Source organism: Neofelis nebulosa, chromosome 1, assembly GCF_028018385.1.
Source record: "Neofelis nebulosa isolate mNeoNeb1 chromosome 1, mNeoNeb1.pri, whole genome shotgun sequence".
NCBI classification, from domain to species: domain Eukaryota; kingdom Metazoa; phylum Chordata; class Mammalia; order Carnivora; family Felidae; genus Neofelis; species Neofelis nebulosa.
In genome coordinates this window covers 105,084,964-105,100,882 of record NC_080782.1, presented here as the reverse complement: position 1 = coordinate 105,100,882, position 15,919 = coordinate 105,084,964, and the positions used below count along the sequence as shown (strand labels likewise).

At 42.8% G+C, this 15,919-nt stretch overlaps 1 protein-coding gene and 1 long non-coding RNA gene across 9 annotated transcripts in view; one reads left to right on the top strand and one right to left on the bottom strand.

Moving 5' to 3' along the window:
• Positions 1–15,412, top strand: part of PIK3R1 (phosphoinositide-3-kinase regulatory subunit 1) — an 86,706-nt gene extending 71,294 nt beyond the window's left edge. The window contains exons 1-10 of one of the 3 annotated variants that reach the window (XM_058730656.1): positions 2,287–2,941; positions 6,427–6,529; positions 7,225–7,323; positions 7,426–7,606; positions 7,817–7,942; positions 8,667–8,809; positions 9,013–9,189; positions 9,288–9,356; positions 9,995–10,165; positions 11,100–15,412. In XM_058730656.1, the coding sequence (XP_058586639.1) occupies positions 2,524–2,941; positions 6,427–6,529; positions 7,225–7,323; positions 7,426–7,606; positions 7,817–7,942; positions 8,667–8,809; positions 9,013–9,189; positions 9,288–9,356; positions 9,995–10,165; positions 11,100–11,289 (1,677 nt within the window). In that variant the 5' untranslated portion in view covers positions 2,287–2,523 and the 3' untranslated portion in view covers positions 11,290–15,412. Of the gene's footprint in view, positions 1–2,286; positions 2,942–4,585; positions 5,039–6,426; positions 6,530–7,224; positions 7,324–7,425; positions 7,607–7,816; positions 7,943–8,666; positions 8,810–9,012; positions 9,190–9,287; positions 9,357–9,994; positions 10,166–11,099 lie in introns of those variants that run through there. The other 2 variants (XM_058730663.1, XM_058730646.1) reach the window with 2 other exon arrangements.
• LOC131512251 (uncharacterized) lies at positions 7,378–13,099 on the bottom strand. 6 transcript variants are annotated; one of them, XR_009262051.1, is made up of 4 exons: positions 13,026–13,099; positions 9,820–10,254; positions 9,369–9,481; positions 7,378–8,264 (listed from the first exon to the last, which is right to left on the bottom strand). It is a non-coding gene; the product is annotated as an uncharacterized LOC131512251 (long non-coding RNA). The 6 variants fall into 6 exon arrangements; XR_009262047.1 differs by having other exon boundaries at positions 9,838–10,254; XR_009262050.1 differs by having other exon boundaries at positions 9,974–10,254.
• Positions 15,413–15,919: the final 507 nt, after the last annotated feature.

Here is a 15,919-nt window from a genome sequence, read left to right as displayed (position 1 = left end):
TTTTTTTTTTAAAGAAGTTGTGCAGGGTGCAAGCTGGTTGTGGGATAGTCGCTGTCTGATGGCGATGTGCACATGGGAGATAGTGTTCAGTCTATTCTTTCAAACGTATTTTAATGATTAAGGATATTTTTCCTGACAAGATCACACCTGCTGAGAAATGAAATGTGGCCTCTTTTTGCCTCTGAAATGAGTTTTACAAAACTTTGAGGAAAGGAAAAGTAGTAAGACATAGTGTTTTGAAGACTCCACAAGGTAAAGTTAGTTTTCAGTTACATGTGTAAGTTTTTCAGTGTGGCTGAGTCTTTGGGTCTCCAATAAATGTTGGCATTAAAATACAAGTTTTTTTTTAAAAGGGCTTAAGGAAGGGGCACCTTGGTGGCTCAGTCGGTTGAGTGTCCGACTTCGGCTCAGGTCATGATCTCACAGTTTGTGGGTTCCAGCCCCACGTGGGGCTCTGTGGTGACAAGTCAGAGGCTGGAGCCTGCTTTGGAATCTGTGTCTCCCTCTTTCTCTGCCCCTCCCTTCCTCTCCCTCCCTCTCTCTCTCTCTCTCTCTCATTAAAAAATAAACGTTAAAAAAAATTTAAAAAGGGCTTAAAGAAAGTGAAAAACATTTCCTAAGCTGTTATAACATCTGTGTGTTCCATTTATTATTTGTAAGTGAATCCTACGTTTGTGTGATACTTTGGACATAGTGGGAGATGAATGAAATACAGTACATAGAAAGTTGATCATTTTCTCCCAAGGAGAAGTTACTGATTCTGTTCTACCAGCAGAGGGCTCCCTTTTTAAGCTAATAAAGAAGCAGTATGTGTCTCGCCCATTACTTTTCAAAGACTGAAATTGAACCGGGGAAAAAACTCAGCTCACACTTTCAGTAATGTAATAGAACCTCTGTGGTAGAGGATTGGACATATCATGAGACATTAGAAGCAGAGTTTTCAAATCTCTCCAAGTCGAAGCTGTTAGGCTTTCCAGTGGTCAGTGTTCTGTGACAGAATACTGTTGGACTAGTCAATATTTTAATCTTGGGGAAGTTTTGACATGGAACATCATGTAAATTTAGACAGATGCTTAAGAGACCGGTGTTTCCCAGGTTTCTAGCTTTAGAGAGACTATTTTTAAAAGTAGGCCAAGATTCTGCAGCTCAGGATGCAAAGGCTTTCTCTGAACTCGCCTTACGTCCCTGTGATCAGCAGGCAGGAGCTGCGAGATTCACTTATAGACTCTTTTCTTCCCACTGGCAAGTAGGTTTTTCATGCTTTATCAGTCACACCAAAGGCAAGTTTGTAAAGACCCCTTGCCTACATGGACTTTATGGTCCCCACCTAGATCTTCCTTTAGCACTCTCTGCATATGACCCTGGGGTTCCCTTCCTGTACAGAGTCTGAGGGTCTTACAGACGGATCCTTGTTGCCTCGAAGAGAACTAGAAGGTGTTTTGTTTTTTTTTTAAACCTTTAAATAAGCTAAAAATAGAGAACAGAAAAAGTCAGTTTTGTTATAGGTGTGAATTTTTTCACATGTGGCCTTTAAGACATTAACTTAAGTTTCACTTGTTAATTTTAACTTTATCTGGCAGAGAGAAGTAAAGACAGGGCCAGTGGGTGGAGAAAAAGGAGTTTAGGACTGAATGTCAGAAGGCTAGGTTGTGGCCCCGGAGCTTTGATCTTGTGCAAACCCTTTCGATCCCCCTGGATCAGGATCTTGTGTGTGTGTGTGTGTGTGTGTGTGTGTGTGTGTGTGTAGCATGAGGGATTTGCTGGAAGTGGTCTTTCGATTACTTTCTGGTTTTAAAGTTAGTGATTCTGTGATTTTCCATTGTTAAGGTTCTTGGGATATTAGTAAAGCCATCCATCTATGCTGATGCAGAGCGAAAATTTTCTTAGGTCAAATTTTAGTGTGGTCCATTAGCACTTTCTCAAAGGACACAGATCCTCTGGAAAGGCTCATGGGCTCCTTGCCCTCTCCTTTGCTCCATTTAGCAGTCACATGAACTGCATGCAGACACAACTTTTAATTACCAGACACTTCTAGGGCCAGTTAAACGTGAGTGGAAATTGGCTTCATAAAAGTATCTCGCAGAGTGGGGTTTTTCTGCTCCTCTTCATGAGGTCGTGGAGCGTATGGGATCTACGTCTTCCCCACCAAACTCTCCTCCCAGGATCAAACGTTTTTTTCAACCCTGTACCCTGCTCAGTTCCTCCGTAGGGCTTTCCTCTTACACCTGCGGGGCTGTCTGTGCTGGTGTGTGGGAGGAGGTGGACACGAGCAAGGCACGGTGTTCTGGGCTGTTCGGAGAAGTTCAGGCCTTTACAAGCAAGGCTTTGATTCTATTTTTGCTGAACTAGCTCAGCCACTTCCTGTGTTTGGCCGTGCATAGTGCCTCGCTTCACTGTGGCCACTTGAGCCCCGCGCGCTGCCGCAGCCAGTTAGAGAGACTATTTTAGGTCCCCTCACAATGGCCTTCTCATTTCCTTGGCGAAAATGAGCGAGTTGGGCTGGCAGTGGCCACTTGTTAGCCGATGACAACTTTGACTTTGACTTGGGCTCCCCTCCCCCACCCGAAATCCCTAGCTCAGCAAATATTTGAACCTGCCCAAGTTAATCATGAAGCCGTGATCTTTATCTGCGAGACGTGCGAGCGCCGGGGCTTTCTCCCTCCCGCGTACGGCACCACCGGCAGCCAGTGGCTGTGTCCATGGGGAGCGGGCGGTGAGCGGCGCTGCTGCGGCGGTCCCGTCCCGACGTCCGTGTCGCGCCGCGCGAGCCCGAGGGTCCCGCGCCGCCACCGCCGCCGCCGCCGCCCCTGCGCTCGGCGGGCGGGAGCGCTGCCGCGGAGTGGGCGCCACCGTGGGGGCGGCGGGGAGAGCCGGGGGCGGTGTTCGCATTGTCGGAGACCGGCCTGGCCGCGGGAAACTGCAGACATGCACAACCTGCAAAGTAAGTTGCCTTTAACTTGTACCCCCCTCGCCACTGCCCTGCTTTTGTGCTTGTGTGCCAGGTTCCCCTCTGTAGTTTGTCTTTGCGGGTGTGTCAGTGAGACGAAGTGCTGTCTGGGGAGGGCAGATAAGAGATTAGCGGAGACACTCCCCCCTTTCCTGGAGGGGCACAGTGTGCGGAAAAGATGGGCTTTAGGCTGGAAACGGGGAAGGAGGTAATTACAAAGTGCTTGGCTGGAAGTTGGTGCCCGGCCAGGCTTTGGAGAGACGTGGAAAATCACCTGTCTCCCTCCCCTCCTCCCCTGGTCCGTTTGCCACATGGGATCCAGCAGCAGGACTGGTTTGCGCCAAGTGCTCCCAAAGACATGGGGTAGCCCTCTGGGCTGTTAGCCTGTCCACAGCTGCTGGCGGGACTCCTCCTGGGGGAGAGAAAACACGTTTTTATTAAAGTAAAAAATTTTTTCTGACCCTCAGTCGAGGACATATCCCAACCACTTGGACCATTTTTGTGCGTGTGATTTTGAATTTAGGAATAGAAAAGTGGCCCGGGCCGTCCGCGGGAGGGTATAGGTTGAGACTGCCTTCCTCATCAATGGGACAATAAATCCAGCTAGACAGGATTCAAGCAGAGTGCTCGGTGAAATGACATGCCTTTGCTCTACTATTTTATATGATTCTAAATTTGATAGAGGGTCTAACAATAAATTTTAAGGGGTTCTTTGTTCTTTAAATGGTCACACAAATATGTGACATACATAAGTGCATTGATCACAAGCCCACTATAGTTTTTTTCAATCAGCTACTAATTGGGGATGGGGGCTTTTCCTCCTCACCTCTTCAGAATAGTGTAAATGTAAAGAGGTGGTTTATAATGGAAATGTACATTAAGCTCTAGTGAGGATGGGAAGACTATATGCAGAATGGCTGTAGAGAACTGAAATTAATAGATTTATAGAGGAATTGATTTCTTTACATTAAATATTGCTAACCAGGAATAATAGTCCCCAGGGTAAGGCATTTGAGATTGGGGGGGGGGGGGGGCGAACAACCAAAAGTGATTACATCACTCTCCCCTCAAGCAGTATTAGCACAAGAAGTCGGAGGATGGGTTTATCAGTGACAAATAGTTTGCAAACATAACCCTACCTCTGCTCTGCATTCTTGATATATATGGCCCCTTTCTTTTTGGAAGGCGTAACTTACCTGGACTAGTCTTGTTAGACAGTAACATTAAATGTGTGCTGATAATAGGCAGATCTTCATTCCTGTTGAGATGTTGCATTATTATTCCCTAGTGGCTAGTGTTAACTTTAGTATGTTTGGTAGAAGGAGATTTTTCTTTAAATTGTGCTTTCTAATGTGGTACGTTTGTAACAGTGTTTAAGTTCTGAGTTGTCAGTGAGTTATGCAGGAATGAAATTAAACATCCTGAGTTCTTGATCCCTTCTGCTTTTAATATATACAGGAGGCATTTAAGGACTGTAAAATACACCTTAAATATACTATTGTGATGCATTTGTAAGATTTTTAAACCAAGGCATGACCAGGCTCTCCATAAACCCAGATGCACTAGGGGAAAAAAAAAAAAAAAAAAAAAAGCTCCGGGCTGCAGCATATCAGCTTTTGTCAACCTGCCAACAGCGGAGCGTACCATGCTGCAAGGAGTAATAAAAAAGGAATTAGAGAACTCAGTGCTGGAGGAGAAGAGTCAAATTAAACACCTTTTTGAAACCATGAGCATGTATACATTGCAGTTCTATGAAATGTGGGTTCTTCCTGAGGCTGGGATTGTGTTAAGACTGGATCTAGAAGAGAAATGATGGAGCAGGAGTGGTCTGGTGACATTTTTCTGACTTGATTGGCTGGGGTGTGTGATGTAATAGGTTACAGTGCAGCCCCTTATAGGTTTTAAAATGAATTCCAAGACACCATTACAAAGAAAGCCGGACTCTTTTCTTATAACTGAGCTCAGCCAAGGAAACTCTCGCACAAATGTACAACACTGTTTGGAATATGGAAGACCTGGATTTAGAATATGCTAAGACAGATATAAATTGTGGCACAGACTTGATGTTTTATATAGAAATGGATCCACCAGGTAACACTGCAGTATTCTTTTAGAAAGCTAGTTAATTTTGCGGATTTTTGGGGAGGGGGGAGGTTGACAACTACTGTAAACCGATCCTCTTGAGTTTTCTATTTTTTATTAATTTGTTGTAACTTAATAAAAATTAGTTTGATCATAGCTTGGACATTAAATCGTTTGCCTGTGGAAGCAAGCAGATCAGGCTGTCTGTTGGTAAATGGTTTTTTTTCTTACTTGAATAGATATGAATTGAATTCCAGTTTTTCACTGGTGTCTTTTGTTAATCGAGGTCCTTTGCTATTTGTGTTGTATTGTTGTGTATCTTTCATACTGTTCCTTTAATTAAAATGATGCATCCTTTGTGCTGCTTTTCTCTTTTGACAGTGGATGGGAACAGTGGTACTTTGCAGTGATAACACTTGGTACTTTAGAAGGCGTGTAGAATGTAGCAGTGATTACAACTCAGTTGTAGGTGACCTGAAACTATTCTAAATCAGACGCTGAGACTTTGCCTACTCTTATATTGAGACACTATATTGAGAAAAGGAGTTGGCTTGCCTTTATTTCATCCTAGTCCTTATACAGTGTTCTTGATAGACTCCTGAAATAATTTTTGCGTGAAATACTGTCCTTTAAAACTTAACGACTTAGAATTCACTTACAAATCCTAGCCTTATTTTGCTTCCCAAATTTTCTTCCCGTATTAGCCCTGCTCCCAATTAAGAAATTCAGAAACACTTGACATTGAGGAAGAGGGATATGGTTTTTAATCAGTCTTGGCATATAGAGCACAATCTATCCACTAGAATATTAACATGAATGCTAAAGAGATTTAGGTCACAGATGAGTTTCTTAAAGTGGCTTTTGGCAAAAGAGGGCCTGAAATACTAAGATTAGAGAAACCCAATTCCTCCTCTTAAAACATATTGCTGTAGATGAGCTTTTTTCTTACAGCAACAGCATTTGTGGAGGACAGAAACCAAATTTGTCTTTTATAATTAAATAAGAGGAGGAAATTAAAGCCAACCCATGTGATTCCTCCTGCTCATATGTTCATGGTTTCCTATTTTAGATGGATTTGATCAGGCCTGAAACTTTAATATAACTAGAGCCTAGAAGCAGAATGCCGGGACTCAGGATTTACTCTGAAATACACTCACATGGCCAGCCGGGTTTATTTGTTCATCTCTAAGCTGTTCTCTCTTTTTCACTTCCTTTTCTTTTTGATCCATGCTCTGAGAGATGCCTTTTTTTTTTTTTTTTTAAAGCAAACGATCATGTTTCATGGAGTTGTGAATTACTGCTGTATTTCATAGTATTGTAAAGAAACTTAGTTCTCATTGCAACCTTCCACCGTAGTTGGGATCGCAAACAACTTTTTGTTTCTCTTTAATCTACAGCATTGCCTCCTAAACCACCCAAACCCACTACTGTAGCCAACAACGGTATGAATAACAATATGTCCTTACAAGATGCTGAATGGTACTGGGGAGATATCTCAAGGTAAGGCTCCACAAACTCTGGAGTTTTCGCTAGAGACAGAGCTCTGGTTTTAGAGAAAGAAACACACCAGCTTGCTGAGTTCCATTTTTAGGATATCCTCCAACATAAGCATGAAGCATAGTTGGTAGTCTTCCAAAGAAGACCAGAGAAGTCCCTGAGCACTGGGGAACTGTTGGGTGCTGGATGCCACAGGAAATTAAATACTCGAGAAGTCTCATTATTGACAGAGAGGTCAGGAAAGCACCAGGGTGAGGTGGCCCACCGCCTTAAGGGAGGGTCCAGGGTCGCTTTCTGTTAGGCAGAAGTATAAGAATTAATGTTAGTATCTTGTACGTATGAAAAAGGCCTGTTTATTCGTAGCTTTTTTTTTTTTTTTCTGAAGGGGAGGAAGGAGTCCTTTTCAGGATCATGACTTTGTGAGCTCATTGGCCAGAGTGATTAGTGTGTTTGGACCACCAATAGACCAGTAATGAAAGGTTTTTTTTTTTTTTTTTTTTTCTTTTAGCTCCCAGTTTGTAATGAGATGAAATTTATTACATTTCTATATAAACAATACATATAATCAGAAAATGCAATTAATAAAGGGGTAGGGGGGATAGAGGCTCTCTACATAGTTGGTGCTTAATTTTGCTGTGAAGCTAAAACTCTAAAAAAATCCTCAAGGTGAGCTTTGTCCTGTGTCCTTTTCGTTTCAGGGAAGAAGTGAATGAAAAACTTCGAGATACAGCTGATGGGACCTTTTTGGTACGAGATGCATCTACTAAAATGCACGGTGATTACACTCTTACACTAAGGTGAGTCCGGGAACATAGCAACGCTTGAGGTGTGTAAGTAGACACTGGAACACATTTCTAAAGAAGATTGTAATCATGCCCTTTATTTTATTGTGTTTACAGGAAAGGAGGAAATAACAAGTTAATCAAAATATTTCACCGAGATGGGAAATATGGCTTCTCTGACCCACTAACCTTCAACTCTGTGGTTGAACTAATAAACCACTACCGGAATGAGTCCCTAGCTCAGTATAATCCCAAACTGGACGTGAAATTACTTTATCCAGTATCCAAATACCAACAGGTATTCAAAACTGAAATGCTCAAATTACAATGTTTAGACAAGACACTTTCAAATACTTAGAAAACATTGTGAAGCAGGTGACTTGCATGTAATAAAATTTTAAAAACTTTATACCTGTGGTCACAAAATTACAGTTTGAGTATGGCCAGTTACTGGACTGCATAGCTGATGAACTGAAGTTTTCTCTCTTCCCATCTCTCATTCTTCCAGGATCAAGTTGTCAAAGAAGATAATATTGAAGCTGTAGGGAAAAAATTACATGAATATAACACTCAATTTCAAGAAAAAAGTCGGGAATATGATAGATTATATGAAGATTATACCCGTACTTCCCAGGTGAGTTTTTTGCTAAAATCAAATTAAAATCTCAGAACTCTTAGTAGAATCGAACATGTGTCAGTTCGGTTTAGGAAAAAGAAAGTAAAGTTGAGGTTTTGCTCATCAAGTGGGGGGAAAGATCACGTATTTGCAGATCATTGTTTAATATTCATAGCATCTCTAATAAACCTTTTAAATGAAGCTCGTAAGTGTCAGAATGAGAAGTTCTCGTGATGATAATTGCAGAGGTCGCTGGGAGTTTCAAGTGGATTTGACGTAACAACTCAAAGTTCCACAAACTTGTCTGACCTCCAAAATGAAGATTTAACTTTTTGATGCCCTGTAATAAAAAAAAAAAAAAAAAAGTATAGAAGCTCCATTTATGGCAGTGTTTTCCTGGAGAGGTAATCTTCTCTAGGCTATGATGTATCTAGAACCACCAGAGGGAGTAGAAGGCAACATGGATTCCTTAAATTGCTGATAAAGGGGAATGGCTTTTAAAATGAAAACTATAGGAAATTGTTAGGCAGTCTGCTTTCATAGACTGGGAAAATTCCCAAAGGAAATGTGTGCTTCTGTGATACTATTTTAATGGGTTTTATGAATTAGAGGCCTTCCTTGCTAACAGAATCCCTTCCATGCTAGACAGGAATACCATCAAATGTCCCGGCAGTGTCTCACAATAACAAATTATCCGTTCTGTGAAAGGTATGACATTGTCTTATTAAACATTGTGTTGTAGGAAATCCAGATGAAAAGAACAGCTATTGAAGCATTTAATGAAACCATAAAAATATTTGAAGAGCAGTGCCAAAGCCAAGAACGGTACAGCAAAGAATACATAGAAAAATTTAAACGGGAAGGCAATGAGAAAGAAATACAAAGGTTGGTGAACCATGAGGGTTGTCCCTGTGCTCAAGATAATAATGCAAATCCTCCAGAACTGTTGAAAGATGATCTTGCTTTCTGCCCTTTGAATAATTTTTAAAAATGGCAGCACGAGAAAGCATTCTTTCTGACTTTCTATAAGCTGTGGGAAACCATTGTGGTGAAGCAGGTCATGACCGATGCCTTACTCTTGCCTATAGGATTATGCATAATTATGAAAAGTTGAAGTCTCGCATCAGTGAAATTGTGGACAGTAGAAGACGACTGGAGGAGGACTTGAAGAAACAGGCAGCTGAGTATCGGGAGATTGACAAGCGCATGAACAGCATTAAACCAGACCTCATTCAGCTGAGAAAGACAAGAGACCAATACTTGATGTAAGTCCTCGAGGCAGAACCTTGGGAGCAAATGACCGGCAGTTGCCAAAACCAAGGATCCATGATTAATGCATTTTCCTTTTCTAACTGTCTTCCAGGTGGTTGACTCAGAAAGGTGTTCGGCAGAAGAAGCTGAACGAGTGGCTGGGCAATGAGAACACTGAAGAGTGAGTACTCACCGTAGGTGGGAGGCTGGCGGGGGTTGGGGGGGGGGGGTCTTCATGGTAAGAGAACTCGTGACTTGCTTTGTTTGCAGACCAAGTGAGGAATTTCACGGAGTTTGGAACATCTTCTGTATACCACATTGCATTATCCAGAATGTTACAAAAAAGGAAAGTTTAGTGAAGGATGCAGAGTTAGTTTTTACCCACAGTCCAATTGAGTGACTCTGTCTAGAAGGAAGGCCCCAAACCTGTAAAAATCCCCAGTGGGTTTCTGGAACAGTCGGGAGGAAAAAAAGGACACAATTCTGTTCAGTGTATCTTTAAAGCTTAAGGCTAGGTTTTGTTTGAATTACAGGAGAAACTGGCAGTCCTCCTAGTCAGTCGGTTTCCTGATCTGAACTGGACAAACAGGATCGTTTGATACCTTCCCCTCTGCCCAGCTGCCTACATGTAGCTCCTGACTTACAAAGAGGAAGAGTCTTACTACTGGGGCTCTTTGTCCAGGGAGGTCACATGGAAGGCTGAGCTCCACGGCCAAGTGCCTCCTGAGTCAGAGCCGCGGTGGCTGGCCTGACGGGCTCGGTGGGAGAGGTGACCTCTCCCAGGGCTTCATGTCAAACCTTTCTCTCCTGCCTCCTTAGCCAATACTCGCTGGTGGAGGATGATGAGGATTTGCCGCACCACGACGAGAAGACATGGAATGTCGGCAGCAGCAACAGAAACAAGGCTGAAAACCTACTCCGGGGGAAGCGAGATGGCACCTTCCTGGTCCGGGAAAGCAGTAAACAGGGCTGCTATGCCTGCTCGGTAGTGTACGTATCTTTCTCTCCTGTCAGACAGCTGCGGACGTGTTTCATTCATTCAGTCAACCAAGCTTCGAAGAACCTCATAGTGCCATATCCTAGAGTAGGAAGTAAAAAAGATACAACGTTTTTCAGGTCTAGGCAGAAGCATAGAAACCTGCTGTTGAGTTCAAAGACTGGGGTTTGGGTCTCAGTTCACCAACTACTTCATCTCATCATGAGCAGTCTCTATCTTCTCATCTTTAAAATGGAAGTAGCAGCCCGGGGGGCGGGGGGGGGGGGTTTGTTTTACTTCCCAAGGTTAATAGCATTACAATATGAGGGAATTCACACGAGAGCTCCACCCGCAGGTCAAGTCTGCACCAGGAACAGGGCCCAACAGCCAGAGAGAGAGGTCATTGGCCTTGAGATCAGTGTACCCAAGAGAAGACCTTTCTGGCATGTGGCACGTTTTCCGTTTATGTCCCATGTGTTTGGGGAATACTGTGAACACTAAGTTTCGGATCACTATGAGTTAAGAAAAGCGAGTGTCCTCTGGGACAGAAAGGTTCTGAAAATTGCACCCAGCCATCTCCCTCCATTTAACCGGAGAAATATTCCTACTGAACAGGAGGGAGAGAGTTGAGGATAAATGCAACGTGAGAGGCTGGTCTGCAAGGATGCAATTCACGCCTGTGCTAACCGTAGAGCCCTGCTCGCATGGCGGGGCCATCGGTGATGGTAGTGCGTGTGTCCTCTACCCAATCTCATTTCTCAAAGTTAACCTGTGACACGTCTGCCACCTTCAAGATGAGAATACAGTGGCTCAGGGAAGCTGAGGTAGCAGCCCAAGCCCGTAGCTCCCCCGGGAGTGTTCCCTTCCTGGAGCAAGGCCCGCAGAGGGTACTTTTTCACGAGGACCCTTTTCTGAAAACCGTGTTCTCTCTCTCTCTGTCCTCTGCAGGGTGGATGGCGAAGTGAAGCACTGTGTCATCAACAAAACGGCAACTGGCTACGGCTTTGCCGAGCCCTATAACCTGTACAGCTCCCTCAAAGAGCTGGTGCTACATTACCAACACACCTCCCTCGTGCAGCACAACGACTCCCTCAACGTCACACTAGCCTACCCGGTATATGCACAGCAGAGGCGATGAAGCACTTGTCCTCTGATCCTTCTCCTGGAGCTCAACCACCCCGAGGCCTCTGGAAAGCACAGGGCTCCTCTGCAGCCTGACCTGTAATTGAGCTGAGGAAACGCAGCCATCTGCCTTCAGATGGGACTCGAGCTTTCGACAAAAAAGTAGAGGGGAAGATACACAGCCTAGCACTGTGCCAGGACCACACGTTTCTGGAGTCCTTGTCCTTTTTTTTAAATTTTTTTTTTTTATTTTTTATTTGTTGGTTTAATTTAAAGCCACAAGGACACACAACACAAAGAGAAAAAGAAATGCAAAAATCTCTGCGTGCAGGGACAAAGAGGCCTTTAACCATGGTGCTTGTTAATGCTTTTTGAAGCTTTACCAGCTCAAAGTTGGGACCTTGTAGACCAGAGGGTGGACAGGCTCAAGAGCCCTGGCCTGGGGACGCTCGAGCCGGGCTGCTTCAGCCTGGGTATCGGCTGTGCACGGTGGACCCAGACACATCGCACTGTGGATTATTTCATTTTCTAACAAATGAACGGTATGTAGCAGAAAGGCACTTCGGCTCACCAGAGACGTTTTGGGAGAACGTCCGCTCACGTACGTTCAGAGGAAATTCTGTTGTAGCTGAATGCCAGAAAGTGTTTCCTTTAAACTTTAAAAACCACCACACCAACAGAAAAATGGAGCTTGGAAAACCGGACTTTAAAGGACATTCATTATATAAAATATGTACATAACAATGGATGACTAACTATCAAATAGATGGATTTGTATCAATACCAAATAGCTTCTGTTTTGTTTTCCTGAAGACTAAATTCACAGTGCTATGCAATTCTTAATTTTCATTGTTCTCGGTTTTAAATGTACCTTCAGAATAAGCTTACCCCATCCCAATTTTTGTTGCCTGAAAATATTATTGTCCCTAATTTTTTTTTGTTAATATTCATTTTGTGATTTTTTTTTAAAGAAGAAATGTGTACAGGATGCCAGTAAAAAAAAAACAAAAAAACAAAAAAACAAAAATGGCTTCAGAATTAAAACTATGAATTATTTTACACTTTTTCTTGTACAGAGTACTTGGCTGTTAGCCCAAGGTTAAAAAGTTCATAACAGATTTTTGTGGACTAAATGTTTTGTTGGGCAGTGCCTGATAAGCTTCAAAGCTGCTTTATTCAATAAAAAAAAGAGAAAGATATATGAATATGACAAAGTATTGCTGAGTTCAACAATGTTGTTTCAAAACTCTTAAAATACGGTACCAGGTAATGTGTGCTTCATTAAAAATTGTGAACTTCTTGAATCTGGGGTGGGGGTGGGGGGGGAGAGGTAGCAAAGGGATGTACAGGTGGGGGGAGGGAGGGCTAGGATGGTTTGCACTTTCTCCTGATTACAGAGAAATGAGTAACTACTTCACTCTTTTCCCACTTGGATCTGCGAGTTATTACACATTAATTACAAGTACAAGACCTACTGGAACGCTAACGCCATGGAGCAGGTCAGAGCATCTAGTTCTTAGGAAGAAAGGGAGCCTCCTGGGGCAGTGTCCGCCTTTGTTTGGACCACTGTTTTCAAGGTATCGTCGCTGCATTTAGACCATGTGTCTCTCCAACGTTAGACTACCCATTGCAACCATAAAGCTTCATTTTGGAAGAAGCATGATCTGAAAAACTATTTTCAATCCGCCCATGTGTTATTTTCCTAGCTTTCCATTCAATTGAGATCATAAAGCAAATAAACAGGATCCTCACCGTTACCGCGTTGGGCTGTGTCGAGCTCGTTAAGGTCCTGGCCGCTTCAGGAATCCTGACAGTGCTTCTCATTCATCAGAGTCACTGTGTGTGTTACACGTCACTGTGGGGAAAGGAAGAGGTTTTAGAGTGTTCTTTCCAATTCTGGGCAAGAGGGAGAGGTCTCTCTCCCTGACTGACATATTCAAAGTCCATTCTGTTCCACGGAAACTGTCCGTTTGTGGGGGGAGCAGCACAGGATCAGTGTGACGGTCCCTCTCCGGGTAGGTTCAAACAGGATCTTAAAAAAAATCACAGTTTTCCTTTCCCAGGAGTGGTTCAGCCACGGCTTGCTTTCTGACACTGGGGAGGGGTTTTTGTTTTGGTTTTCAGTGTTGTTCCTTTTAGAAATTCTTCTGAAAATAATCAGTCTAGCCGCTGACTTCATCAACTGTAGAATGTATTTTTTTCTTCTTTACATGATGCTATGATGCTATCCATACCAAGAGCAATAGTCAGTCTTACGGCCAGACTGTCAGCCTTCACACTTGACTGTACTGATCTGACCGCCTCCCTCTCATCACACAACTGAGGATCCCCCTGGGTGTAGTCTGTAAGTGTCAACTTTAAAAACACCCTTCCCCTTCACACAGAAGTCTGACGACTAATTAAGAGTGGTTTATCAACTAGCATTTTGGTGGGGTTTTTTTGATAGCACATCCACGTATGCTGTTAGGTATAATTTTCATTTACTATCTGAAATACAAGATTGAAGATGGAATGTTTCATACCAAGTTTGGTTAATGTTTCTGGTTCAACACTCTGGCAAGGTGGCCTGGTATTCAGGCACCTGCCTTATTTTTGCGTTTCGCAAACATAAATGCAAGAGGAAAGTTTCTCTTTGAACAGCAGAGGCAGGATTCATCATTCCCTGTTATGTCGTAACTCACTAGATCTGTGATGTTACATCTCTGCCAAACGCCTTTTTAATTGCATGTAGCATACCCACCACATTCGTCCTTATAGATGTTTGACCAGAAGGGCTCTTTGCGTTCAGTCAGACAGTCTTCTCCTAATAACACTGAGTGGCTCGTGAGTATGAATGGATACAGCAGAGGCATTCCTGATAACATGCTTTTATGCATGCATTGATTCTCCCCACCCAATGTAACATCCTAAAGATAAAAGCCAGACGCTAAGCTAGCTGCAGAGAGGCTGGGATAGGGCTGTACAAGTGGGAGCACCGGGACCTGATCGTACACACAGAAGAAAAATCAGAACCGTGTGAAAAGGCAAAAAGCATGTGTTTGCAACATCTGACAAGTTCACGGCCCTTGATATATGTATATATGTATATGTGCATGGACTGTTTCCAGTACACCTTTCAGCCACAACAGATCCACAGTCATCGAGTTCAAGTACATAACAAGCAAATGTCTAGTACAATTCTTGTGTATGTGTATGGGTGGTTTTGTTTTTTTTTTTCCTTTGAAGTTGCTTTGTCTTAAAAAGGTGAAAACTTTGCAAATGAAGTGAGAAGTTCATAATTCTTTGGCTTTTTTCTGCTTTTAAAAGTTACTCCTTTGGGGGAGCTGGTCTGGATGACTCACTTAACTTGGAAATCCTCATTTTCGGTGTGTCGAGTCACAATGTGTTTATGTGAGCTATCACTGTGGGGAATCAATTGCTTTGTCATATAGCTGGTTATGAACTAGTGACGTGTTTGGGAGTCCTACTGATGTTCCTTAATGGGAGAAAAACTCTGCTGGTTTTAACACCTGTGCTTTTGCTATGCATGGTATCCAAGTAGTTGGAGAACAGACCCTGAAATCTGAGTTCAGGGCCTTTTAAGAAAGGGGCAGTTTAAAGCACAATGCCTCACATGGGACAAAGTTTGAAAATACCAAATTCTTATTTTTTAAAAATCTAGTTGTATAAAATATTAGTATTATGAGTAGTAAGGGAACAGAATTGGGTTCATTGGAAACACTATTCAACTTAAGGTTAAACTTGTCACCATGCGATAGCATTAGCTGCCCGGGATGCTGCTATTAAAAAAAAAGAAAAAAAAAAAAAAAAGAAAAAAAATTTAAAAAAAAAAAAGCAAAACAAAAAAAACTCATTTATATGTGTGTATTTTTTAAAGCTACGATCTGTTCAATGTTTTTACAAATCTGTTTATATGACATTGTTAAAATAAAGTTGGTCTTTTGACGAGAGGGAGGATGTCATGGTCAGTTGTAATTTTGCCTTTACAAGGCAATGGGGGTGGGGGGGGCGGGGGGAGTGTGCCTCCTTGACATTTTGTTCAAGCTATAGATTCAATGGAGCTATGTCTTGTTGTTTTAAGTTGCTTTGATGCATTGTATTAGGTCTTCAAACAGAATAAAGGTTGTTTTGAAACTGAAGTTATGGTTTGAAGTCTCAGTGATCACCTAAGAAGCGTTTGTAAAATTGCTCTCTTGCTCTTCTGGTTAACAAACGTCACTGCTGTTCCCAGGGCTTCCCACCTCCGTTTTCATCCTATTACCACATTATCGCAAGACACCACTTCACAGGAATGATAGGTTAGTGTTACTGGCGTAATTTCACCATATTCTCAGGGATGAAAAGAAGTTACCTCTAGGTGATGTGATATCATTGCAAAGCATGTTCTTGCTATAATGGCCACTGTCCCTCAATTCTTTCCCCATCCATCCATCCCACTTTGTTAAGCCTGCTGGTTTTGTCTCTATTCTGCAGTCCGCATATATTGAACACCCACAGGACAAGGACAGCCTGAGGCACTCTTCAACACGCCTAAGTGTGACACGGGATGTGGCGTGAGGCTTAGGGAACAAAGCTACACTCCAGAGTGAGGTTTCTCATTGTAGCATCTAGTTAATACATACAAACCATTCTTAATCTGCAATACC